This window comes from Oryx dammah, unplaced genomic scaffold (genome assembly GCF_014754425.2).
Source record: "Oryx dammah isolate SB20612 unplaced genomic scaffold, SCBI_Odam_1.1 HiC_scaffold_8, whole genome shotgun sequence".
Classification (NCBI taxonomy): Eukaryota; Metazoa; Chordata; class Mammalia; order Artiodactyla; family Bovidae; genus Oryx; species Oryx dammah.
The window spans coordinates 5,457,241-5,484,002 of record NW_024070192.1 but is presented as its reverse complement, the minus strand read 5'-3'; the positions used below and the strand labels follow the sequence as shown (position 1 = coordinate 5,484,002).

Genomic DNA, 26,762 nt, shown 5'->3' with positions numbered 1-26,762 from the left:
ACAGAGGAGCCTGGCGGGCTATAGTCCATGGGGTCGCAGAGTCAGACCCGACTGAGCGACTAACACACACATTCTCAAGAGGGAACTACCCGAGGGGGCTACAGAAATTGGGGAGAGTTCAGGGGCCCCAGAGGAGGCAGAGGAGCAAGGGTGAGGCATCCCTTTCATCTGCCCCCTCCTGCATCTGTGCCTCATCGCAGAACAGGTGGATGTACTGGTCCGTCCATGCATTATCTGGGATGGGGCATGGCCGGAGGGACTCTTCTCTTAGCCCTCTTCTCACCCGGAAATAAACGTTTTGACCTTGAGGGGATAAATGATGTGTTTTGAGTGGATGAGCCACAGAGACATTGACCTGCCGTTGCGGATGGTGGCCCTGCAGCGTCCAGGACTCAACAGACCCGGGGGAGGGATGGGGGATGGGTGGACACAGACACAGAGGGAGACAGAGCAGGATGGGGGCAGAGACAGAGGGGCCCCTGCCGTCCCCACCAGGGCCCTTCCCCTGGACTCTTCTGGAAGAAGAGGGGTGATGCCATAGGTGCCCAGCAGCTGAGAGGTCCTGGGGCTGTGAGCCCCTAAGCTCTGCCCTTCTGGGAGGGCTGGTTCTCAGTCATTGTTTAGTCTGCCCTTCTGGGAGGGCTGGTTCTCAGTCATTGTTTAGTCAATAAGTCATGTCTGACCCTGCGACCCCATGGACTGCAGCCCGCCAGGCTCCTCTGTCCCTGGGATTTCCAGGCAAGAATACTGGAGTGGGTTGCCATGCCCTTCTCCAGGGGATCTTCCCGACTCAGGGATCGAACCCAGGTCTCCTTCACTGGCAGATGGATTCTTTACCACTGAGCCACCAGAAGGGCTCAGTTACACCTCCTGATTCTTAAACCCTCCTGGGAGAACACAGTGCAGACAGCCCCTGTTCACCTCGCACTTGACGAGGCAGGAAGCTGCCTTGGGACCCGGTCTGGGCATTGGACTCGGCCAGGCTGGGTGTGAGTCCCACCTCTGCCGGTCACACCCTCGTGACCTCGGGCAGACCCTCAACCTCACTGCCTGACTGATTCCCTGGCTGCTGGAAGGGCGGTGATGACCTTGAAGGCCGCCGTGTGGACGTGGTGAGACGGGCCTCGGAGGCCCTGGGACAGCCTGGCACAAGGCGGGCACTTCACTCGAGGCAGTGCTCTCTGGGCGCGTGCCCAGACCATCAAGGGGGCCGTGGGACCCAGAGCGCACGAAGAGCTCCCTGAGGCTTTGGAGCTGTGCTCGGCAGTGGTCAGAACCCCTTTGTCGTGGCGCTCCTGTTTCTGTCTGATGCATCCTCAACGGCCCCTTCTCCAGCCCTAGATCCCAGACCAGGACACCACCTGGACACCCACATGCACCTAGAACTAGACTCAGCATTTTCTCCCAAACCAGCTCTCCTCCAGGGTTTGAGTCTCAGGAACCATCACCGCTGACCTTCTCCCTCAGACAAGCCCCTACTTCCCATCTAACAAGGAACCTTCTCCATCTATCTGCAGAATAGCTCCCAAGCCCCCATACTTCTCGGCGCCCCGACAGCAACTGATGCTGAAAGCTTGACCTCTGTGCACTGGCGCCGAATCTAATCTCAGAGACAGAGTCTGGAGCGAAGCAGAAAAGCATAGCTTGATTGCTTTGCCAGACAGAGAGGGACATAGCGGACTCAAAACACTGTGTATCCCAACCCAGGGGGATTTGGTGAGGGGTTTTATAGCGGTGGTCCAAGGCTGGGGTTGCTGGGAAGATTGGGGTGTGTGCAGTCTGCGCTCCTTTCATCTGGCCTCACGTGCACTCTTGATGGCTTCTCTGGTTCCTTTCATCTGGCCTCAGGTGGCCTTCCCTGCTTCCCTGGTTGCTCAGCAGTAACGAATCTTCCTGCCAGTGCAGGAGACGCGGGTTTAGTCCCGGAATTGGGAAGATCCCCTGGAGGAGGAAATGGCAACCCCCTGCAGTATTCTTGCCTGGGAAATCCCATGGACAGAGGAGCCCGGTGGGCTATAGTTGCAAAGAGGAGGACTCGACTTAGCAACTGAGCACAAGTACCAGTCTCCCCTGGAATAAAGATCACTGACGTCTTCCACTTGTTGGGGGTTTCAGTTCCGCAAAGAGCTCAAAGACCCTGTTGTGTGTATCCCTTGAGGCAGACCGGACCTACCCCAAAGCTATACTGCTGTTCCCTGGCTGCTCTTCCCTGTCTCTGCCTCCACGCCCTTCCCTGATCACCCGCTGCTGGAATCTTCTCTGTGGGAGTCAGGGAAGCTCCTGGAGTGTGGAGTCCATTCCCTACAAACAAGGAACAGGGGACGTGGAAAGGCTTCCACACCCAGGAGCCCCAATGGTGTCCTGCTCAGTTTCACCACCACCAGGGTCCAAGCTAAAGCCTCCTCTCTTCTCAGCATCCTCTCTCTCTCTCTGGGCAGGGAAGTACTTTTCCCCCAGAAATGAAACACAGTGAAGTCTCCAGAAGGAGGTATTGCTCCCTGGAGATCGTGTCTCCCTGGAATCCCCAGCAGCAGCCCCTGATGGACTCTTTTTTAAAAAAATATTTATTTATTTGGTTGTGCTGGGTCTTGGTCTTGGCACATCCGATCTTCACTTGTAGCATTCGAACTCTTAGTTGCGGCATGTGGGATTTAATTCCCTGAACAGGGGTCGAACCTGGGCCCCATGCATTGGGAGTGCAGAGTCTTGGCTGCTGGACCACCAGGGAAGTTGCCCGATGGACTCTTGGCATCTGCTTTTGCCTCCTTCCATTCCTGTCCTGCAGGAGGGACAGGGAAAAGCGGCTGTCACTTCATGAGCTCCAAGACTGCATGGTCGTGGTCCCCACTGTGTCTCAGGGTGTCACGAGGTGACTGGTGCAGAGGTGACAGCCCAGAGGCGCTGGACTCACCCATGAGAGAATGACTCACAAGGATCCCCGACTGCCCCAGTAATCCTCAGCACCCCCCTACGCCCCTAGGACCCATGGGGCCTGGTCCCCACGCCGGCGGCTTGCGGTACTCCAAGATGTCTCACCCACCAGAATGCTGTCTCTGCAGCCAGCCTGCAGGGCCTCCAGGTGGGGCTGCGTGTCCGTCTTTGCGTTCCGGGGCCTTTCCTGTAATTGGTGTTTGCTGAGCGGAAGGGTCGGTGAGATGAGTCATGACCTTGAGACGGTCTGTGCTGAGAAGGTGTGTGTCCTTTACTCCAACCTTTCTACGGGTTGCTCCATACCATCCCCAGCTTCTTCGTCTTCTCGAACTGTGTTGGACTCTCCTCTGGGATCCAGGGAACAAAACGGGACTAGACTTGGGAGAGGCTAGAGATGGAGCTTGGGCTGTTCCTACCACCCTAGCAAGCCCCCAGGATGCACGCACGTGTGTGCACGTACACACAACATGCACACTCAGAAACTGACATCCAAACTCCTGAGCGCAACCCATAAGCCCCTTTTATTCTCTGAGACCCCTACCCTCCCAAATCATGTATTCAAAAACCCGGCTAGGAGATGCCTCTGCATTTTCTCGTGTTTTCCTTACCCCGATTCTGCGGGGCAGGAGCTATGATCTTCACCTCGTTCTCCTCCAATGAAGAAATCAGCTCAGAAGGTTTAAGTGACTTGTCCAAGGTTGTGCAGCTCCTAATTGGAGAAGCCAGGGCTCAAAGCCAAGTCTAGCCTGCAGATTGCTCCTGTGGCCGCTGGGCCAGCCACGCTTCAGTTCTCATGCCCGGCAGCCACCATCCTTCACCCTCTGTCCTCGTCGTATGGAAACACCTGAAGTCCCCAGAAGCCACTGCTGCCTCATGCTTCCTGGCTTCTGCACACCCACTCTCTGCCTGAGACAGCCTTCCTCGGCCCAATGCAGGTCCCACCTTTCCTGCTGGTCCCTCCAGTTCCCGCCATGTGTCACGGGCTTCCCTCCACCATCACAGGGCCTGCCCATCTCCCCGTGAGCCTGTGAGCAGCCGGAGGGCAGAGGTTTTCTTCCGGCTCATGGTGCCACGTCCCACATATAGTAGGTACTCAATAAAACTTGCTGAATTAGCAAGTTGAGTGAAGGGACAAAGGAATGAAATCCCTGGATTGCAACTGAGAGCCTCCGTGTGAGACGGGCGTCCAGGGCTCAAAACTTCTAGTGGGGAATGGGGGGCCTCCGTGGGCAGTGGGGTGGAAGGGCCAGTGAAAGCTGGGAGGAGCAGGTTCTAGGACAGGACGGGCTGTCTGGAGAGGATGCTCTGGGCCTGATGCTGTGTGTTTAGTTGAGGGAAGCGAAGGGGGATGGTGAGAGTCAGGAGGGGAGACAGGAAGGTCAGGGGCCCTGTGCCTCCTTGGCCTCCGTGAGCCTCTTCCCGGCTCCTTCCCCATCTCGCCTACTCATTCATCCTTGTGACAGGCTCCCATGGGGCTTTTTTGGACCACATGTTTTATCCCTTGTCACCAGCCAAACAGCCCTATTCTATTAATTTATTGTCCTTTCCGGTAGCTGGTAGCCTTCCTGTAAACCCACCCTCCTTTCCCACCCTGGGTTTACCCACCACCAAGCCACAGCTCCCGGGTGGCCCTCTGCTCCCCACGCGCCAGCGTGGCTGAGGTCTCCTGGGACCCTCCTGGCCTCAGCCCTTGGAGGGCAACTTCTAGAGCCCACCCTCTCCTATGTCAGCTCGCCATGAGCACCTCTCCTGGGTCTCACCCTGCTGGGGACAGGACCCTCACCCATCCTGGATTCTTCTCCCAAAGGCCAGCCCTCAATGACACCTCGCCCCCCAACCCAGGGAACAACGAGCAGAGATGACCCTGGCCATGACCCAAAGGGAGACAGGTCTGGAGAACTAGCTCGGCCTGCAGGAGGTCATACAGGTCCTGGGGAAGCGGGTCTGCTGACCCCGACCACGTGCCGTGTGTGACGGTTTTGCAGTCCAGCCCCCGTCCACGGGAGCTGTGTGCTCATGGCGGGAGCTGTGACTCTCATCCCTGCCTCCCTGGGACTCACGGGTGGTCACTGACAGAGTGCCCAGATTCCATCCCCTCACCTCTGCAGCCTGCTTCAGGCGTCATGGTAGAAGGAGTGTGGACTTTGCGGACAGACCGCCTCGTGTCCCCCTCCCAGTGCCTGCACTGACCGCCTGTGTGGCCTGGGCTAAGACACTCCATGACTTGGAGCGACAGTTTCTCTCTCTGTGCAATGGGATTGCCGGGTCTCCGTGGGCTCAGGGATCACACACAGAGACACCCGGTCCTCGTAGCCGTGGATGGAGGCTGACTCCGGGGACGTGGGACCCTGGCTGGGTCAGGGTGGGGAGTCGAGCCAGAGGGGAGAGGGCAGTAAGGGAGTGACTCCTAGATCACTGTCTCCAGTTGGGGGCTTCCCTGCAGGAAAAGGGGGCTTCCCTGGTGGCTCAGTGGTAGAGAATCCGCCTGCCAATGCAGGAGACACAGGTTCGATCCCTGGGTTGGGAAGATCCCCTGGAGAAGGGAATGGCTCCCCACTCCAGTATTGTTTCCTGGAGAGTTTCACAGACAGTGGATCCTCGGGAGCTACAGTCCTTGGGGTCGCAAAGAGTCGGACACGACTGAGGCGACTAAATGCTGCAGAAAAATGGGGAGTGCAAGGAACATCGTATCTGCTTCCTGAGCCCGGGAGAGCTAAACGTCCTGCCCATGGCTGCACCCCAGGGGGGAGGCTGGGGCTTTGGTCCCAGGAAGGACGAAGGAAGGGGGGCACCCACGTGCGTGGGTGGCTGGGGTGGGGGCCACCCCGCTCTCCTTCCCAGAAAGGCTGGGCTTCCGAGGAATGAGTTGGAAAGGCCATGTGGGGCTGTCTGTCACTCCACTGCCTCCTGCCAACAAGCTGGTCCTGCCGCCCTGGGCTTCCTGGCATGCGGGGTGTCGTCAGTCACTATCAACAGAGCCGGGGCCCCGTCGCAGGGCAGCTGGCACGAGGCTGGAGCCAGGAGGGCACGTAGAAGGGTGACGCCAAGGACAGGACATGATGCGTCGGAGGTAGGGTGGTCAGAAATTATAGCAGAAGCCTCTGGAAACAGGAGACCTGCTTTCTGTCTTCCTCCATTTGGTGGTGGGTTTCTGTTCTGTGCCAGCAGCCAGGGAAGGGACCAAGGGCACAGAAACGGCTGAGACGTGTGCCCTCACGGCAGAAGACAGGGGACCCCAGGGGCTTCCCGGGGAGGCTCAGTGAGCACGAAGGAGGGGCTCGCTTCTCTGGGGGAGCAGCTGTGAAAACTCCATAGAGTTGGGGGCTCTGCTGGGTCACGCACACGTGGGATCTTAGTTCCTCAAGTGAGAGAAAGTGAAAGGTACTCGGTCATGTCTGACTCTTTGAGCCCCCATGGACCATGCAGTCCATGGAATTCTCCAGGTCGGAATACTGGAGTGGGTAGCCTGTATCCTCCTCCAGGGGATCTTCCCAACCCAGAGATCCAACCCAGGTCTCCTGCATCGCAGGCGGGTCCTTTACCAGCTGAGCCACCAGGGAAGCCCAACCAGGAAGCAAACCCACACCCCTTGTACTGCAAGGCAGAGTCTAAACCACTGGGCCCCCAGGGAAGTCCCCGATTATTTATTTATTTACTTATTTAAAGGATGATTGCTTACAGCATTGTGCTGGCTTCTACCAACCATCAACATGAACCACCCATATTTACCCATGTCGCCTCCCACTCGAACATGCCTCCCACCTCCCTTCCCATCCCTCCCCTCCGGATCCTGAGGGCTGAGTTTCTGAGGGCTGTCATAACCACGCGCCAGCAACTAGGTGCTTTAATGCAGGCGTAGCGTCTGCTCTCTCAGTGCTGAAGGCCGTGCTCTCTGAACGCTGTCGGGGCCAGCCCTTCCCCCCTCCCTCCCTCTTCCAGCACCTGGTGTCCTCAGCGTTCCTCTTACCCAGGCTTATCCAGGCTTCCCTCCAGTCTCTGCATTGGCATCACATGCCTGTTTTTCCCCTGGGTCGCTTATCCCGGGTGTCGGTCATATCGGAGGGGAGCCTACTCTGATCCCCTCATCATCACTTAATCCCATCTGCCAAGGCTGTATTCCCCTCTTCCCCCACCGAAAAGAGACTGTGTTTCCCACTAAGGTTACATTCACGGGTACCACGGTTAGGACGTCGGTGTATCTTTGGGGGGACATAGTTCAAGCCACAAGAGGGCGTGTATCAGAAATGGAAGGTCCCCTGGAGGAGGGCGTGGCAGCCCACTTCAGAGTTCTTGCCTGGAGAATCTCATGGACAGAGGAGCCTGGAGGCTATAGTCTGTGGGGTCACAAAGAGTCGGACATGACTGAAGTGACTAAACACAGCACCAGGGTTAGGGCTTCATTGTGTCTCTGAGAAGACATCATTCAAGCAATAACAGGGAGTGTGTCAGAAACACATGAAGAACGTTCCAAAGCACCCAGGCCTTGCTCCGTCTAGGAGTTAAACTTGGAAAGAGGGCAGTGGGCATCTGTGAGGCCCTTGTGCCCATTTTATAGATGGAAGAAATGAGGCCAAGAGCTATCAAGTGAGGCAGAGTGACTTGGTATCAGAACAGCTGGACCTCAACTGAAACTGCTGAGCCTCAGTTTCACCATCTGCCAACAAAAGGGGTTGGACCAGGCGAGTTCGAGAGATGCTTCTTCCACTTTGGGGTGCGTGGAGCCTGTGAGAGGCCACAGACAGAGCTGGGATGGGCTGGCCTGCAGATTTCAGGGCTCTGAGGTCCAGCCCCAGCAGCCACCCCCATGCCTCGCCCCTCACACAGGAGGGCTGGGGACCAGCGCTAGGAACACAAACCCCATCGTGACATGGACTGTGGCTCCCGTGGAGGTGCTCTCGGTAAACCTGGCCTGCGTCTCATTAGCATGACTTTCCTGCATCCCTGTCTCCCTCTCGTTTGCCGCTGGCACCAGCTGCCAAGGCCCAGACTCCTCCACAGAGGGCTGTGGAGCCCAGTGAGATCTGGGGACACAATGTCAGGAGCAAGAGCAGGAGGGGGTGCTGCTGAGGGGAGAGGCTGCCCTCGACCTCCCCCAGGCGGGTGGCCATCGGGATCAACAGCAGCGGGCAGACGCCCTCCCCCTGCGCCTGCAGCCTCCGGCTCGGCCGCCTCTAACACACAACAGATGGGCGCTGGGCTTTCAAGGGGACAGAATGAGGAGGCGGGGCGGGGAGTCCCGGCTGGCTCCCGGGCAAGGGTAATGAATGCAGCCCCCCGGGACGGGGTAGGGGGCTGCTGCCTGTCTCTGCCCCTCCCCTCCGCTCCCCTCCTTTCAGCCAGCTCCGTCCCTCGGCTTCTCCGAGCCGGCCAGCCCGGCTGCCGTCCGGAAAAGCCACCTGCTACCAGCGCACGTGAGCAGGCGAAGGCCGGCCAGAGCCAGGTGGGCCACAGGGGCAGCTGCAGCCTGGGGGATGGGGGTCCAGACAGCCCCCGGCCGTCATCCCCACCTGCGCTTGGGGTCAGCCCCCACCTCCTGCACCTCAGGCTGAGCCTGCGTCCTCCACTTCTCATCCTCCGTTCACACTCTGGGTTGTTGGCTTTTGGCAACCCTGGGTTTTGTGGGAGCATCAAGAAAACTCACTCGTGATGTTTACCTATAACCCCACCCTGGCCGCTTCCCAGGCACCGGACACGGAAGGGACCCTACCTACCCAGGAGGGACCCTACCCTGCCAGACGCTGGCCCATCCTGGACCCAAGATGGTGAATGGACCACGTGAGGCCTTCGGAGTGAGGCCCGCCCCAGGCCCCAGGCAGTGAACACTCAGCCAGGCCTCTGGGCCTGAAGTTTTACCCCAGCGAAGCTTCCTGAGACCCAGCAGGCGGGGTGAGGCAGGACTCCCCTCCCGCACTGAGGAAGCAGTTAACTGCTCAGAAAACTCAGCTTCTGACTCAGTTCAGAAACGCAGAGCGGGGAGCCTGTGTCTACCTGCAAAGCGGAAGCTGTCTGCCCTCGTGCACTCAGCCCATCAGCTTGGGCAGCAAATGGGTAGGGTGTTTGAGGCCAGGACAGGCATTTGGCCCCGTTCCCGTGAGACCTCCTGGAACTCCAGTCCACCCTCCGTGACCCGGAGAGCAGACCCCGCAGGCCCCTGAACTGGGAGGGACCCTGAGCATCCCGTCAGGGGAGGAGGTGAAGGCAGGAGCCAGCACACCCCTTAGAGTGTGAAAGAGCACTTCGAAGCCCTCCCCAGCCTTCCCCCCAGGGAACACAGGGGTCTGGGGGCAGAGAGGGTGCGGGGAGCCTGGGGGTGCTGCTGAGTGAAGGAGACAGAGAAACACGCTGTAACAAGGCTGTCTTGCCTTCTCAATTGAGATGAGACTCATAGGCAAAACCAGCGCTTTCGAGGGAGCCGCTCCGTGGCACTGAGTGCGGTTGCGATGTGAGACACCTACCGTCTCTCCTCGATTCCCAACCACTTTCATCCCCCAGCAAGGACACCCACCCCCTGCCCATTAAGCAATCACACCCCACCCCCTTTCTCCCGACCTCCTGGCAGCTACCAACTTCTGTGCTGTCTCTGCGTTCACCTCTTCTGGGGTGTTTCATACCCATGGAACCATACAGCGTGTGAAATTGGCTCCACTCTGATGGGAAGAGGGAGAAAGGGGGCTGGAGCCCCTGGCACGCTCCGCCCAAAGCCCCTGCCTACTGGAAAGACCCCGGGCCTGCTTAGAGGAAACTGGCTGGTCACCCTAGCCCGTGGGTGGGGCTTCCTCCACCTGGCTCTTCCGAGCTCCAGGCTTGGTCTCCACGAGGCAACTGACGTGGGGCCCCTGGGCGTCTCTTCTGTTAAGTGGGAGGTTGAAGGGGTGGGTCCCAATGACTCCTGTACCCCCACCTTCCCCCGTGAGGTCTAGAGGAGAGAAACTTCGTGTAACAAAGGCAGGCTGGATCAGAGATTCAGTGCGTGCACGCTAAGTCGCGTCCATCGTGTCCGACTCTTTGTGACCCATGGACCGTAGCCCGCCAGGCTCCTCTGTCCATGGGACTCTCCAGGCAAGAGTACTGGAGTGGGTTGCCCTGCCCGCCTCCAGGGGATCTTCCTGAGCCAGGGATCGAAGCCTCGTCTCTTATGTCTCCTGCATTGGCAGGTGGGTTCTTTACCACTAGCACCACCCGGGATTCAGAGTCTCTTTCTGAAAGAGGAGAAAGAGACAGATGGATGGCACCTACTCTTGGTCCAGCAGGGGCAGCGAGGACTCGGTCCCTGCCAGGCCGGTGGTGGAGGGGGGTGCTCCCTGCCGATGACCGAGGCCTTAGAAGGAGCCCAGGGAAGTGCTCAGGGCTGCCCAGGGTCTGTTTCCCTCCCACTGGGTGCGACACCCAGGCAGTGGCGGCAGGCAGGACACTGGCACGTGTGCCCGTGCAGGTGACTGGGGAGGGGCCACGTGCGCGGCGGGGAGGGGCCACGTGCGCGGCGGGGAGGGGCCACGTGCGCGGCGGGGAGGGGCCACGTGCGCGGCGGGCAGGCGCGTGCCGGCCCCCGTGTATCATCCAGCTTGTAAATTGCTCTGGGCCTGTAACTGCTGAAAGGGCCATCGAGCCGCGTGGTGTTATTATTTATGATGAAGCGCGGAGGTGCCTGCCAGGGGCTGGAATGGGCTGCACGCTGCACGGGACGGACGGCAAATTGAACTCCAATTTTCTGCTCCGCAGTCTTTGTTACGCGCCACAAAACGCCGGTGTGCCGGGGTCAGCAGCCTGATGAATGCGTGCTCTTCCCGGCGGCGGCTCCATCTCGCAGCCTCTGCGCGGAGGCAGGCTCAGCTTTGCTTTTCCCTCCCCCTCCCGGGCCCCGCCGCAGACTCCTTCCCTGGGATCCAGGCGCGGCGCTGACCTCGGAGGCTTCGCAGGAGAGCAGGCAGCCGTGGGTTCGAAACCTGGCTCTGAAGCTTGGGTCAGGGGCCTCCTCTGATGAGAGTCATAAAAGGGGCAGGAAGCGTAAGCCCCCACCCACCCACCCCCCGACCACAGGTGGCCATGAGGGTTAAATGAGAAAAGACAGGGAGCTCCGCTTGGGTTAGGCTTGCCACAAACAGGTCCTCTTCTCTTCCCTTTTCCCAAGGCTGAGCTGCCTCCAACCCTGGCCTGATCCCAGGGAAGGCGAGGCGGGGAGAAAGCACCAATGGAAGTGCCCATGTGGGAGCAGGGAGGCCAGCTGCCCGGCCCAGCCTCTCCTCTGGGTGTTAGGAAGTCAGTCCTGATGCTAAGTCAGACGCCCCTTCCTCAGGCCCAGTGCTCCATCTTCCCTGAGGTCGTGGCCTTTTTCAAGGGCAGGAAGCAGGCAGAAAGGGGGATCACCCTTGGGAGGTGTGCCATGTGAAGCGTAGGACCGCAGGCCACTGCTCCCAGCACAGTCCTTCTGCACCCTGCGTGTGGTGGGGGCGTCGCTGGCCACGGTACACGCGGCTTCCACCGGCTGTGAGCTCCCAGAAGCATCTCCAAGCCACCCAGCCCTTGTTCTCGGCTTCCCCAGGCCTGTGGGAGGTGGGCGTTTCTCCATCACCGGAGCATAGGGGAGCAGGTCAGAGTGGTACCCACTCGATGGAGAGAGCTCACCTGCGAGGGGACCTTAAAGAGAAGCAGCTGGAGGAGTGACCGATGCCAGGGGGGACGCGTGTCTTTTGGCCCTGGCCAGGCAGCTGACCCCTAAACCTGAGTTTTGGCAAGCCCCTCATCCCCACCCTGAGGTGGGGGGTTGTCTTAAGTTCCAGCTGTGAAGCTGGAGAATTGCTGCAAGTGAGTCACCTCAGGGTCACCAAGGGGAAGACAAGCGTCCTCCATGTGGCATCACGGAGCTTCTTGGGAGGGATTCCAGGAGTTAGGGAGAATTTTATTCTCACCGTTTTTATAGCTTTAATGAATCTGAATACACTGAAATGATAATAGCACTGTTAGATAAAAGCATTCTAATCAATGGTATAAGTTTAATCTTTGAACCCTGCAGCTGAAATGTATGGCAGGGCTCCCTTCCCCTCTGTTAATTGCAGAATAAACCCATCGGAGATGAGAACCGTCTTTTTTCCACGCAAGGCTAGGAATGCTCTGGTGTTATTTACCTGTGTGGTTCCACGGGAGGCCCCCCGACTGTGAGATGGGTTTGCAGAGGTTACACCAAGTAATAATAGGCATAATAGGAGCTCCCCTTGTGTGGGCTGTTTGTGCAGGTGCTGGCCGAACCCCTTACCCCTCTCCACAGGCTATGGGGTAGGCACCGCTATTATCCCCTTTTTCCATTGTAGACTCTGAGATGCGGAAGGGTTACAGAGAGACATCCAGGGTCCCATAGCTGGAGAGTAGTCAAGCCAGGGGGCTTCCCAAGTGCCTCAGTGGTAAAGAACCCACCTGCCAGTGCTGAAGACGCATATTTGATCCCTGGATCTGGAAGATTCCCCTGGAGGAGGAAATGGCAACCCGCTCCAGTATTCTTGCCTGAGAATTCCATGGACAGAGGAGCCTAGTGGGCTTCAGTCCATGGGGTCGCAAAGAGTCCGACATGACTGAGTGACTGAACAACGCAAGCTGAGCCAGGACTCAGACCCAAGTAACCCCACGCCAGGGGCCCGGCTTGTAACCCACTGCCCAGAACTTGCAGAGTGGGAAGAACATAGAGGAATATCAGCTCTCAAGAGGGAGGTGGCCTGGCCAAGTTCAACCACAAGTTCCCATGTCTGTGTTTTTTTTTTTTTTCTTTCATGGCTCTGGGGCCTCCTGAAGGTCAGACTCACCACCCAGCTCTGGGGCCCGGGAGGTGAAGGGGCTCATCTGCATTCTTCCCGTGGATGACACACGAGCCTGGGCGTCACCACGCGTGCGGCCCCTGTCTGTGTCCTACCTGCTGTAAGGGACGTAACCTCAGACGTCTGGGGGCCCTGGCGCTGAACATCAGGAAGAAAGTTACGAAGCCCATCACTTTGAGCCCTGAAGAGGGAGCAGGCAGGAGGGAGACTCTCTGGCAGATGTACAGTGGGCCGGCCAGCTGGGGAGATGGAGGTGGGGTGCTTGGGACACACAAAGCCCCCGCTTTCCCCAGGCTGGGCCCCTCCACCCTGCTCACCACTCCCCAGGGCCGTGTCAAGGCTCGGTTGCCCTGGCTGCCCTGGTGGCTGGGCCCCTCCTTAATCAGATTAGATGTGTATTCAAACAAATTGATGATCCGTTCCATTAGATGCTTTTTGAACACGCTTTTCTGAGCGAGAAATCCATTCGGCTGCAGCTGTGGAGGCCGAGGTGTAATTGACTGCTGCGCCTTCCCAGGCCCCCAACGTCGGGAGGTGCCCAGTTTCCTGAAGGTCACCGGTGAGGATTAGATTAAGGAGGGCGAGGGCCTTCTTTCCTGGCTAATGAAGCACTTGGCATGCAGGCAGCACTGGGCTGAGCTGGGCCAGGCATCTGCTAGGAGACAGGAAAGGGTCATAAATTAGCATCTCATTTGTGGGTGAAGCAGGGAGGGGAAGGGGAGCTGGAGGGGAGAGACCAAGGGGCTGAGGGGGGGCAGGAACAGGCAGGCGTGTCAGGCATGGGGTGTGAGAACAGCTGGGGAGCCTGGCATCCCCTGTCTGCCTGCTAGCATCTGCCTGCTGCGTGTGTACCCCGAACATTTCTAGGGGGCAGGGCTCAAACAGACTTCTGCATGGTGCCCTTCAGGGCCCCCAGCTCCCTGCTCCTGAGCCCTGGCCCCGGCAGCTCCCAGGCTCAGCACCTCCCTGACCTGGATTTCAGAGGAAAAGGCATTGCAGGCGTGGTGCAGAAGCTCCAGCTGCTCCTACCGGGTCCCAAACCTTTGCTCAGGGCCTAACAAGCCATCCCGAAGCTAGACTTGGCTCTTGAGCCAGTTTGAAGGGAGCTGAATTCTAAAAGCTCAGACTTGGGACTTTCAGGAGACAATGGGCTCTGTAAGAGGGTGCAACCAAGTCAGGGGAAAATAGATGGGACGGTGATATTACCCCTGAACCCCATTTCCCCATCTCCTCCTCCTCCGTGATCACGTCCAGGGGCCTGAAGAGCAAGAAAGAGCATCCATAGGGGTCAAGCGCTGTGTTCTGAACTTGACGTACGTTGGCTCACTTAGTTCTCCCAGGAGCCTCTGGGGCAGAGGTTGGAATCTCTTGCATGAACAGACCAGTAAGGCTGGGGAGGTTACTGTGCTCAAGGTCACACTTTACTTGGCGAAGAAAGGGCATTTAAACCCAGTTTCTTGTCTCCCACTGGGACCTTCAAGCCAGCCCCCTGGGAAAGGGTGCACCCGGGGGCTTGGGTGGCGAGCAGAGCTGTGAGATGGGGACCCCAGGTCTGCCCTTCCTTCCCAAGAAGCCCCCAGGACACCAGCCCCTGCCTCATTTTACTTGACCCCTCCCACCCACATCTGTTCATCTTCTGGACCCTTTGAAGTCTTATCCCCAGGCTTCCCTGCCCGCACCACACTAGCCAAGCCCTCCATAACGCTCACCCCTAGGTGGACCGCTCTTCCCTGGGTGATCATGGCCTATTATCCTTCCAGAATCCTCTGGACCCATGCCTGGCCAGCCCATCTGGTTCACCCTCACCCCCAATCTAGGCCTGAGCCATGACATTGAAAGCTGGGGTAATAACGCCTCTGCCACACAGCCAGTGTAGCCCCTGCTTGTGACTTCCAATCCCTGAGAGAGGCCACCATCCCTCACTTAGCCCCTGTGAGGCCACAGGTCGGGGTGTGAAGAGTGGGACAGCTCATAGGGAAGCCCCATGTCACCTACAGAAAGATCCCAAACTCTGAAGTCTGCCAGATCTGGGTTTACGTCTATGTGGCTAGGTCGTATGACCGAATGTTCCCGAGTTTCATCTGTAAAATGGGAACAAAGATAGCACTGGCCTTGAGAAGTCCCTGTGACTCTTAGCTGAAGCGATGGACATAAAGCACTTCATGTGTGGGGAGTTCGTGAGATCGTGTGAAATCAAGGCAGCGGGAATAGAAGTGTGGGGAGAGGAGAGGGGGAGAGGGGCCTGCTGGGGGCCTCCGCCTCCTCTGACCTGCGCTCCAGCCAGAGCCAGGGCGGGGACCATTTAGGAGGCCACGAAGGTCAATCCAGGACGAAGGTCAATCCAGGACCACGGAGGTCAGTCTAGCCTAGTGCAGAGGCTAGGGGGTGGTGAGGCGAGAAGCTTGCAGGAATCCCAAACTGCACCTTGTCCCCAGCTTTCTGGAGAAGTCGAGATGGCTGAGTAGCAGAGGCTGTGGGGTCTTTCAGAGCTGGGGAGGGGGTGGTCCAGGCTTGGTGCCCCATGAAGTGGGCTCTGGAGGGCACACAGACATCTTTTGGCCAGTCAGCAGCATTAGTGGCGAGTGGAGGTCCTCACCCTGGCTGGCACTCCCAGCCGGCGGGGGTCTGGCTCCAGGCGAGGTGGGGTTCCCAGGGCTGAGCTGGCTGGGAGGTCAGATCCCAGGAGACATGGGGATAGGCTCCGGAGAAATATGGCCTTATTGTGCTAGGGGCTGAAGGGAGGGGAAAGGTTAAAGCTGCGATAAGCATCTGTGTGGGACCATTTTGCCTGGAGCTGGCAGGAGAAGAATGACAGTGGGGGTGTTTAGTGGGAATTCGGAGGAACAGGCGGCCAGGGGCCCCTGTCTGGGGAACTAGGCGGAAGCCCAGGACTGAGGCCGCTTGTTCGCCTCTGTTGGTGGCTCTTCCTTGAGAAGAAACTTAGGCTCTGGTGATCAAGGACCCCCCTCCCCGCCCCAAGTCGTTCCACACCCTTGAGTCCCAGGCACACGGAAGACCCGTCCTCTCCTGCATGACCAGCAGGGCTGCCCGTGACCATGCATCCTCTGCACTCACAAACGTGTTTGCATCTACGTGCATACATCTGATTATGAATGAATGAAAAGTGAAAGTCGCTCAGTCGTATCTGACTCTTTGTGACACCATGGACTATACATTCTGTGAAATTCTCCAGGCCAGAATAGTGGAGTAGGTAGCCCTTCCCTTCTCCAGGGGATCTTCCCAACCCAGGAATCGAACCCAGGTCTCCCGCATTGCAGGCAGATTCTTTGCCAGCTGATTATAAATAAATAATCCATACCTATAGGGCACAGTGGGGCTTCCCTGGTAGCTCAGCAGTAAAGAACCTGCCTGCTGGGAGAGAGAGACTCGGGGATGTGAGGGTGATCTGGTTGCGACATCCGTCACCCCATTGATCACCAGGGTGACTCAGCTGACCTGGCTGGCTAGGCCCGTGTCCCCTTCCTGCCTCACCGCCCTACATGCGTCCCTCCTGAAGCTGCAAGCTTGGTCAAAGAGGACAGCCATCCCCAACAGAGGAGGACCCGTCTTTGATCAAGCATACGAGTAACTGCACTCTCTGTTAGACTCTCCAAGCATGCTCTCGAAAAAGAGACACAGGTTCAATCCCTGGGTCAGGAAGATCCTCTGGAAGAGGAAATGGCAACCCACCCCAGTATTCTTGCCTGGGAAATCCCATGGACAGAGGAGCCTGGAGGGCTACAGTCCATGGGGTCACAAAGAGTTGGACACGACTTAGTGACTAAACAGCAACAGCTTAAAACACTTTCTAAAAGTTACGAACATACACAGAATAAAAGTGTGGGCCCCTCCCTCCCAGCCCCAGTCCCCCAGTTCTCCTCCCTAAAGCGTCACTAAGCCCAGTGTCTTATGTGACCCTCTAGAAGAAGCCTGTGCCTGTACAAGCAAATCTATTTTTATCCTTGAAGAAAAAAGTGTGCCCAAGTGATAGCCGATTACACACCCCATTCTACACCATGCTGTTTTTACTTAACACTAGATCTCAGGATTTGTTCCAGAGCCTTTCGGTGCAGAGAATTCTACTGTTTGGAGGTGCAATCATTTCTTTAACCAGCGCCCTCTTGACAGACATTCAGGTCATTTCCAAGCTTTCGCTGTTACAAAACACAGTGTCCCTTGCAAAGCTGTCACTTTATCCATGCACGTGTGTGTGTGTGTGTGTGTGTGTGTGTGTGTGAAGGAGAAATTCCTTAAAGAGTTGGTGGATGGAGGGGTGCATTTTTAGTTTTGATGGAATTGCCAAGCTGTGTGCATGAGGCCTGGATCTCCGCAGGCTGGCCAGCCCCAGGGTTTTATCGTGTTTTCAAATCTTGGCCAAAGTGATAGGGAAAAAAAGTATCCTATTGAGTTTGCCTTGCCTTTCTCTTATCTCAAAGTTCAGCATCTTTGTGTTTCCAAGTTATTTGTAATTCTTCTCTGTGAACGGTTCATATCCTTTGCCCATTTTTTTGTTGGTTTGTTCATCTTTTTCTTATTGATTTATGAGAATATTTTTTATATCAGGAAAATGAGCTCTTTGTCCATGATAGAAGTTGCAAATATTTTCCCCCAGTTTGTCATTTGTTGCTTTTTGTTTATGGGTATTATTTTTTCTATCCATGCAAGATTTTTATATAGTTGAAGGTATCAATCTGTTTTTATGACTTTCTGGAGTTTCTGTAGTACTTAGAAAGTACTTGGCAAATTCTTTGCTTTGCTGAGATTGTGTATTTTTAAGCCCCTGTGATTTTTCCTAGTTCTTTTAGAATTTCATTTGTTTTTGTTTAAAACATTGATCCATCTAGCATTTATTTTGTGGTAAAGTGTGAGGAGTAGATTCAGCTTGATTTTTTTCCCTCAAATGGCATCCTGGTTGCTCCAAGACCATTTGTTGAATAATTGATCTATTATCCACTGACCTGAAATTCTACTTTAAGCCTCTCTTAAATATCCCATATATACTGGGGTCTATTTCTAGACTCTCTGGTTCTTCGCTTCATCAGTCCATTTGAAAAAGAGCACACTGCTTTAATGATTGCAGCTTTATGATATAGTTCGATATGTGTGCTAATCTCTTCTGCTTGCCGTTCTTTTTCAGAATTTTCTTGTCTATTCTTTTGTGGTTTTCTTCAGTGTGAATTTTTGAATCATTTTGTCTAGCTTAAGAAATCTTCCATGTGTAAGTTTTCAAAGTGAGGAAGAGTTGACGAGAATGACATCTGTGGAACGTTGATTCTGTCAGCCCTTCTCCACTCTCCATTATCCCTTCCCCACTGAGAATGTGGCTAGCAGGGCTGTCGTGTACAGTAGTCCAAGTTGTGTACTGCACAATCCCAGAGCTAAGGTTGAGAGGCTACTGGCCCCTGCTAAGAGTGTATGAGCTCTTCCCCTCAGGGGATCTGCCCCCCTGCCTATATGATCAAGAGTAGTAATAACTGCCTCTCCCATAGCACACACCAGTCACTTGCCTTTCCTAAGCACTTTATGTTTTTTAATTAAAGCCTCACAACAAACATATCCCCAGTTTACAGCTAAGGACACTGAAGTGCAGAAAGTCAAAGTCATTTGCTCAAGGTCAATGATCTGTGTTACCCACCTGTGCAGCCATGACGCAGAAATCTGTTCCTGCAAGTAAGCGCGCACGCACACACACACACACACACACACACACACAGACACACAGATACACATGCAATCAGAGAATCATCCAGACACACACGTGAACACACAGACACACACACGTGAATACATACTTACATATATACAAAGGTGCATACAGACGCATGCTCAAAGACATGCAGACACACACACACACACACACAGAGGCTGTTCCACCAGCATCCTTCTCCCATCAGTCTTTCCTGCTACAGCTCACACACTTCCAGCTCCCCTGCCTTGGGGCAGGGCCGGCCCATCTAGGAAAACAGGCTGGCAGGACTCACTGCCACGCCTGCTCTCAGTTCTGCGTGGGCCTCCCTCCCAAATCCCTGTATCCCGACATGAGCCCCGACATGAGGGCCCTTTCATCTTTGGGAAAAGGAGGTGTGGCCGCATCTCAGGGTCTTGGGGCAGGGAGCCTTGGCCTCAGCCAGGAGGCCTTGTTAGGATCGCTTGGAATGAGGGAAGACGCTCTGATCTGGGTACCCAGCAGGTTCTCAGGAAAGGCTAACGCCCCACCTCCCCTCTTCCCTCGAGTCATTATCTCCAGCAGCCTCTGGAATCAGCCCATCCAAGCAGAAGCCATTTGGCTCCAGACTGGCGCCCCTAGGAGAGCCTGAGGAATGAACTGGCGACTGCGGACGTGGGGGGCGCGAGCCGGATGGCAGAGGCCCGGGGTGTGGGTGCCAGCTGCGTGTGCAAACACACCCGCCGCCCACCCCCACCCCCCACCGACTCCTCTGGCTCTGAGTCAGCCCACCTCCAAGGGATCTGATCTTTGGGGGCTGGGAGCGTTATTGTTTTAAAACAAATGAGGGATGACAGGAGCTAACAGAGGGTTTTTAAGAACGCGATTCAAAGGGCTCTTGAAAGCTGCTGGAGAATATGAATGCGCCTTTGAAGTGCGAATGTGCCCATTTGTTAAACTGAGAGGAGCCGGCTGCCTCCGAGGGTGGGGAATCGTTTTTCTTGGCAAATGAGTGCCTGCCTGCCTCTCCGCCCTTCGCCAGCTCCAGAGATGCTTGAGGACCCCAGAAATGGGGGACCGGGGGGTGGCAGACACCCCCTCAGGACACACTCTAGGAGAGGCGCCGCTTCAGCGTCTTCAAGGCAGTGTGCTCACATGACCGTTGTTAAGAGTGATGGGCAGACGTGCCAGTGAGCAGCGTCAGCTCCAAGCTGGGAACATCGGCGCCCGCGGAGAGAGGCCGAGGGCCGGGTGGTCCAGGGTGCACCCCTTGCACGTCTGCACCTGCCCTCCAGCCGCCATCGGATCACCCCCGGCCTACCCTCCAGTGGCCCCCACAGTGAGGGTCTGTAGCAGGGTTGGCGTTCCAGGAAGACTCCCCACAGTCTCTAGTGAAGATGGAGAGACCTTGGGGTTGGGTGGGAATCTCTGCAGCCAGCTGGTGGACCTGGGCCCCAAGCCCACATTCGGCTTGTCCTGAGTTGTCCGTCTGTGCATAAGCTCAGAGTGAGGCCTTGTCACAAATGCATAAACTTATCTGAAACCCAAGGATGCCCAACCCTGGTTAAATCTGAGGGTGAGAGGATAGAGCAGAGATCCAGGCTGCCAAGCCCCACTGATCCTCCAAAGATTCCACCTGGGATGCAGGAGGGGCCCTGCTCCCCCAGCCCCTGCACACACCCCGACCCGGCCTGCCGGGCCGCAGCTGGGTTCACTCCCTTCCACCCTTGAGTCACTGCCTCCCGACCCCAGACAAGTGCCCCTTTCTCTTCTCTGGCTGGTCCCATATCTGAGGCCTGAAGAATAATGCCTTGTGTTTTTCACTGTCTGGGCTCCTAGTGGATCGTTAACTCTCAGACTGAAGTCTGTCTGGGGCATCAGCCAGCGCCGAGGGTGATGGAACCCCCTTCCCTGGCAGGAACACCAGTTCTCTGATGTTGGAAAAGAAATGAACGTTTGCAGAACATTTACTCTGGGCCAGGCACAGAGCTAGCATTTTCACAATTGTTATCTCATTTAACAATGGGCTTCCCTGGTGGCTCAGGTGGCAAAGAATCTGCCTGCAATGCAATGTTCAATCCCTGGGTCAGGAAGATCCCCTGGAGAAGGGCATGGCAACCCACTCCAGTATTCTTGCCTGGAGAATTCCACGGACAGAGGAGTCTGGTGGGCTACAGTCCATAGAGTCACAAGGAGCTGGACACGACTGAGTGACTAACACTGTCTCATTTAACTCTTAAGATATCTCAGTGGCTGTTTCTCTTCCTGTGTCTCCTGATGGAGAAACTGAGACTCAGAGAGGTGAATGCGTGTCCACAGCCAGGCAGCTGAGCACCGACAGGGTGTGGTGCGGGGACCCCTCTCTCACAAGGCTTGGAGGTCGGGTGCCCAGTGCCGGTTTTGCCAGCAACTTTCTGGCTTTGTACACTGCCCACCCTTCGGGCAGGGTGATGGGTGGAAAGTACTTGGATTTGGGTCTGGCAAGCTCAGAGGTTAAAGTGTCTGCCTCCAATTCAGGAGATCCAGGTTCAATCCCTGGGTCGGGAAGATCTCCTGGAGAAGGAAACAGCTCCCCCTCCAGTATTCTTGCCTGGAAAATCCCATGGATGGAGGAGCCTGGTAGGCTACAGTCCACAGGGTGGCAAAGAGTAGGACATGCCTGAGCGACTTCTCTTTCACTTTTCACTTTCAGGCCTGGACCTGACTCGCCCTGGTTGCAGCTCAGGGCTGCCGGGTCCCCGGGCCGTACCCCTGAGAGCAGGTGATCAGAGCTCCCTCACAGAGTGTGCTCGCTGGATGAGCTGGTGAACAGTGCTTCCTGGAGCTTGCTTCCTCCACCTCTCAGACGCAAAGGCGTTGAGTCCGCGTGTGGGTGCCTTAAGCCCATCTTCCTCTCCATCTCACCTTCATGGTCAAGTGCAGGGTGAGTGCTCAGCCTGCAGGGCTGGCTGCTTGCCTTCCAGCTGTGTGACCCTGGGCGGGTTTCTAACCCCTCTCTGAAGGGTGGATTTTGATCCTGTCTGGCTGTGGGCTTGCGCGTAGGTCCAATGAGAGGATGTTAAAGCCCCTGGAACAACCCAGAACCTAGTAGTGCTTTGGTCCCTATGTTGTTTCCAGTGCGGGCCCCTCCCCCAGCCCAGCCCCTCCCCTAAAACACAGGTCTGCTCTCCCCCTTGCTGCGGCGTCTCCCAGTTCTTTTATCAACCCCTTCGTCTACTTCACTTCTGCCCCTTTTCCAACTGGCCGGAAGACAGAAAACCTCTGTTTCCGCCCAAAGCTTTTGGTCTAAGTGGTCCCCTGAAGCCTGGGGTCCTGTGTGCACTGTCTGTGTCAAGGGGAGCTGTGGGGGGGCTCGTGCTTGGCTGGGCTGACTCGGGTCAAAGGGATAGGGAAGAGATTAGAGCAAGGGATGTACCCCAGGCCCACAGCCCAGGCAGCGGCATTTCTTCTGGCCCAACACCCAACCTGGCGTGAGTAAGGAGGTCGAGGCAGGCTGGGCCACAACCTCAGGTGGAAGATCAAGCAGCCTGGTGGTGGAGGGGGCGCCCGCTAGAGGGACCCTGCCCCTGGCACCTGGAAGGGTTTCCGGCAGCCTTGGGAAGCAGGACTCAGACCGCCCCTCACCTGCCACTCCTCCCAACCCAGGGTTGTATCCCTGTTTCCTTTGAGATATTTATCTTTTTACTTTTTAGAATTAATTTTTGTTGGAGTTCAGTTGATTTACAATGTTGTGTTAGCTTCTGCTTCACAGCAACGTGAATCAGTTATATGTATACGGATGTGCACACTTTCTGAGCTTCTGTTCCCGTGTGAGTGATTACAGAGAGCTGAGCAGTGTTCCCTGCGCTGCACAGTCGGGCCTTAGTAGGACTGTGTGTCAGCTCCAGTCTCCCGGTTTATCCATGCCCGCTTTCCCCCCTTTTACATGTGACGTTTATTTTCCCTTTGGCTAAAGTGCAGAAGTGCTCCCCCCACCCTTCCTCCTTCTCTGGAAGGAGAAAGCAGAAGCAAAGCCTGTCGGATGGATGGGGATCCCACGGGGGAGAGACCACAAGTCCTGGAGCGTCAGGGTGGCAGCCAAGGTGGTGGGCCCAGGGGCTTCTGGGAGGAGGCAGGCGGGGAGAACTCGCTCTGCATACGAGCCCTGACCTGAGTTCCAGCCCTTCCCGGGCACAGGACCTTCGCCTGTTCCCCGCTGCTCCTGCCCCGTCTGCCTCCCAGAGGCCAGGCTCCAGGTGAGCAGCTGCAGGCAGGTGCGAAGTGGTAACCGGCGCCTCGGTGTCTCTGTTCCCCACAGATGACGTGCCCCCCTATTTCAAGACGGAGCCGGCGCGGACGCAGGTGCATCTGGAGGGCAACCGCCTCGTGCTCACGTGCATGGCCGAGGGCAGCTGGCCGCTGGAGTTCAAATGGCTGCACAACAATCGGGAGCTGACCAGGTTCTCCCTGGAGTACAGGCAAGCGCGCCGCCCCTTCCCTCCCGGCTGCCAGGGTCCTGCCGTGTCCTGCAGCGGTACCTGAAGGGGGAGCGGGCTGAGATGGCAGTTCAGGGACACTCTGGGCCAGGGATACAGGGAGGCTGGGATGGCGGAAGTTGCAGGAGGTTGGGTGGGGGGAAGTCAAGGCAGCCTTGCCCTGGGGTGAGAAGACCCTGCCGGCTAAGCCATCAGAGGATGACCAGAGGGTGGACTGGGGGCGCCGCCCCGATAGGGTGGTCCAGGCAGCCTTGGACGGGGCAGAGGTGATGATTAGGGCAGAGGAGCTCAATGCCAGCGTGAGCTGTGACCAGATCCTCACCCCCTCCCTACTGAGAAGATGCTGCTGTCTCGGGAGCTGTTGGAGGGGCCTGAGTCCAACAGAGAGCTGTGGCCTGTGACTACCTGGGATCCATAAGTGATGGATAGATTCTGTTCGGGAGGGAAATTCAGGGGGAGCATGGAAGTGGGGCCCCCTGGGCATTTGGACTTATCTCCTCTTCCTGCTATGGCCCTGCGTGGTACTGTGGGCTGGCCGGGCCTGCTTCCCCAGGACACGGCAAGTGGGGAGAAAGGGGAGCACAGAGAGAGAGAGAGGCCCAGGTCTCAGCAAGGGCAGGTGGAAGAGTGAGCGCGAGGCAGCCACCCCCGAAGCCGGACGGCCTCCAGCCTCTCTCCTGGCTCTCCCCATTCCTGCTTCTGTCCCCCCATCCTGCCCGGTTTGATTGGCTCCTGACCCTGTGCCTGGTAATCAATCCCTAGGCCTGATGTGTGTTGTTGGGGAAACAAGATTGTCTTGCCCTGGGGATGTTGATACAGATCAGGGATAGGAATGCAAATGAGAGGAGGGGGATTTAATTGCTTGAGGATCTGTCCTTCCCAGGAAACCATCCTTTTCTTCATGAAGCCAGGAAGCCAGCGTTTGGGGTGACCCTGATGCCCAGGCCCCCTCTACCCCAACACTGGTCTGGATGGGCTTGGTGGTGATGCTGAAAACTCGGCCTCTGTACACAGGTGCCAGTTTGAATCTCAGAGACAGAGTTTTGAGTGAAGTAGAAAAGAATAGCTTTATTGCTTTGCCAGGCAAGTGGGACACAGCAGGCTCAAAAACTGTGTGTCCCAACCTAGGAGGATTTGGGGAGTTCTATAGCAGTGGTTCAAGAGTGGGGTTGCTGATCAGATTAGGGTGTGCACTCCCTTAATCTGGCTTTAGGTGGTCTCCTGATGAGTTTCTGTGGTTCTGAAATGGAGAATGCCTCATTAAATACTTCATCTTCCTTTTATTGGGGCTTTTACTTCTGTAAGTGGGCTTTCCAGGTAGCTCAGTGGTAAAGAATCCACCTGCAATGCAGGAGACCTGGGTTCGATCCCTGGGTTGGGAAGATCCCCTGGAGAAGGATATAGCAACCCACTCCAGTATTCTTGCCTGGACTTTGTGTGTGTTTGTCATTCAGTCGAGTCTGACTATTTGGACTGTTCGACCCCACGGACTGTAGCCCTCCAGGCTTCTCTGTCCATGGAATTCTCCAGGCAAGAATACTGGAGTGGGTTTTCATTCCCTTCTCCAGGGGATCTTCCTGATCCAGGGATCAAACCCAGGCCTCCATGCATTGCAGGCAGGGTCTTTACCATCTGAGCCACAAGGGAGGCCAACACTACCGCTTTAGTTCTGTAAAGAGTTCAAAGACATTGTTCTGTGCCTCCCTTGAGGTGGAGCCAGGACCTCGCCCCAAGCGTCCACTATTGCTTCTTGGCCATGCCTCCCTTGTCTCTGCAACCCCTCCCTTCTCTGATTAGCAACTCTGGACCTCAGGGAAGGTCATGGAGGCAGAAGGCTGTTTCCTGCATAGAAGAAACAGTCACATAAGAAGACTTTGGTGCCCAGGAGCCTTACAAGCTCCTGCTGGGTTTCAGTGGGAGTGGCCACTTTGGCAAACGAGAGAACAGGACGGGCCAGGGCAGGAGGACCACCCTCCAGTCTGTGAGTGGTGAGAGACCTGGGCCCGGATGAAGGAGGCCCTCCAGGTCTGGCCACTCTGGGCTTTGGTTCTCCAGGGAGCCACAAGGAGACCAGAGGGGCCTCCCTGAGCGGCCCTGTGATGGTTTTCAGTCAGGGTCCCAGAACCATTCCTAAAAGCTCTGTGGCACCCTGGGCAGTTTTAACAGTTTCCATGAAGAGCCCCTGGGGCCTCTTGGATGGTGGACGTGCTTGAGTGGGCACCCCGCAGAGCACGCCGATGGCATACCACACTCTCAGTGGTGTCTTTGCCCTGGATTTCTGCTGGCAGGGAGCTGGAGACAGGACCCAAGAGGAGGAGAGTTGATTCCTTATCTGGTTCTTCTGGTGCCTGAAACTGCGAGGACACGGGGGTGGGTGTTACACAGAAGCACATCCTGGCTCTTCAGGTTCAGATTCGCCGAGTGATGGAATGAGCTTTCTTTGGACCCCGTCAGCCCCCTGACCCTGGAAACATCCAGATCATTGTCAGGGTACAGGTGTTGTTGATGATGGTAATGATGATGATAATCATTGGCAACCAAAAAAGAATTTATTTCACGGCTGATGTTATGATAGGCTCTCTGAGAGTATCTCCTTTAATCCTGTCAGCAGTCCTATGGGGAGGTTCCATTGTTTCTCCCCCATTCTACAGATGAGCAAACTGAGGCTTAAACAGTGCACACAAGGTCAAGTTACTGAGCTGGGCTTCAGATATAAGTCAGATGCCCAAGGCTTGAATTCTTTACCACCACCCACACTGCCTCTTATTGAAGAAAGATTGTTGCCATCGCCTCCTCCATGTATATATATCCTAAGCATCTTTCTGCTAACCATATCCTGCAAGTTCTAGAAAACAAAGATGCATTTCAGAGCTTGGCTGGATGGGAGTTATTCAGGGGGACATTAAATGAACTTCCATTCGAGGAGCTCAGTCTCTTGCCTCCTCACCCCCAGGAAGGCTTTTTATGCCCGGGACAGGCTTCTTTTCTGCTTTTGTCCAAACTGTCCTGTCTCCTCCTCTTGGAATATTGTCCCTTTCAGAACCTTCTTGCTGTTTCCTCCAGGGTCCCAGCTCTTTGGGAAAGCCTTTCCAGATAGAACACCTGTAAATCTCTCAAACACCAGTAAATCTCTCAAACACCAGTAAATCTCTCAAACACACATGCACGCGCACACACACACACTCATTTCTGCCTCTCTCTGCCCTTCGCTTCTGTCCCTAATGCTTCTCCACATACTTTGCCTTCTAATTATTTACATAAGACCATGCAAGTAAACAGCAGAATGCAGGGAGGGCTTCAGGTGCTTTGGCAGTTCCAGGAGTCTCAGGACTTATTAACAGAACCAAGAACTAGATACTGTCAGGGCCTCTGGGCTCAGGGCTGCTCAGCTGTGCCTGCCTCTGGATTCAGACTTTATTCTCACACAGTGAGATGTTGAGAAGTCCAAGAATCCTAGGCTTACAGCTTCATGATCTCAGAGTAGAAGGAACTTCCCTGTAGGAGGAGATCCATGTAGAAAGACCCAGGGAAGGATTCTTATTGGTCCAGCCTGGATCTGCCCCGACCAATCCCTGTGGGGCAGCAGCACGGAGAGCTGTGATTGGCCAGGTCATGTACGTGTCTGCTCCCAGTCCCAGGACTTTGTGCAGCCGCTCCACCCTCTAGAGCCCAGTGGTGGAAGTGAAAGTGAGAACTCTGAGCAGAAGAAAGGAAAAGGGTGTTGGGCAGACAGAAGCTCCCCACCAGTCCCTTCGCCACCTCTGCCCCTAGGAAGGCAGGGTGCTTTTTCCTTCCTTCCTTCTTTGCTTTTTAATTTTGCAAATTTCCAAATATTGGAAAAACTATGATGGTATCATCAACACTTGTATACCTTGTTACCATTCATTA

The 26,762-nt window shown here is 56.1% G+C and overlaps 1 protein-coding gene across 1 annotated transcript in view; it reads left to right on the top strand.

Moving 5' to 3' along the window:
• The first annotated feature begins 1,083 nt into the window (after window positions 1–1,083).
• Window positions 1,084–26,762, top strand: part of SDK2 (sidekick cell adhesion molecule 2) — a 161,705-nt gene continuing 136,026 nt past the window's right edge. The window contains exons 1-7 of the mRNA XM_040244313.1: window positions 1,084–1,112; window positions 2,786–2,869; window positions 2,981–3,017; window positions 8,268–8,371; window positions 13,211–13,293; window positions 14,495–14,578; window positions 22,643–22,856. Coding sequence (XP_040100247.1) covers window positions 1,084–1,112; window positions 2,786–2,869; window positions 2,981–3,017; window positions 8,268–8,371; window positions 13,211–13,293; window positions 14,495–14,578; window positions 22,643–22,856 — 635 coding nt within the window. The remainder of the gene's footprint in view (window positions 1,113–2,785; window positions 2,870–2,980; window positions 3,018–8,267; window positions 8,372–13,210; window positions 13,294–14,494; window positions 14,579–22,642; window positions 22,857–26,762) is intronic.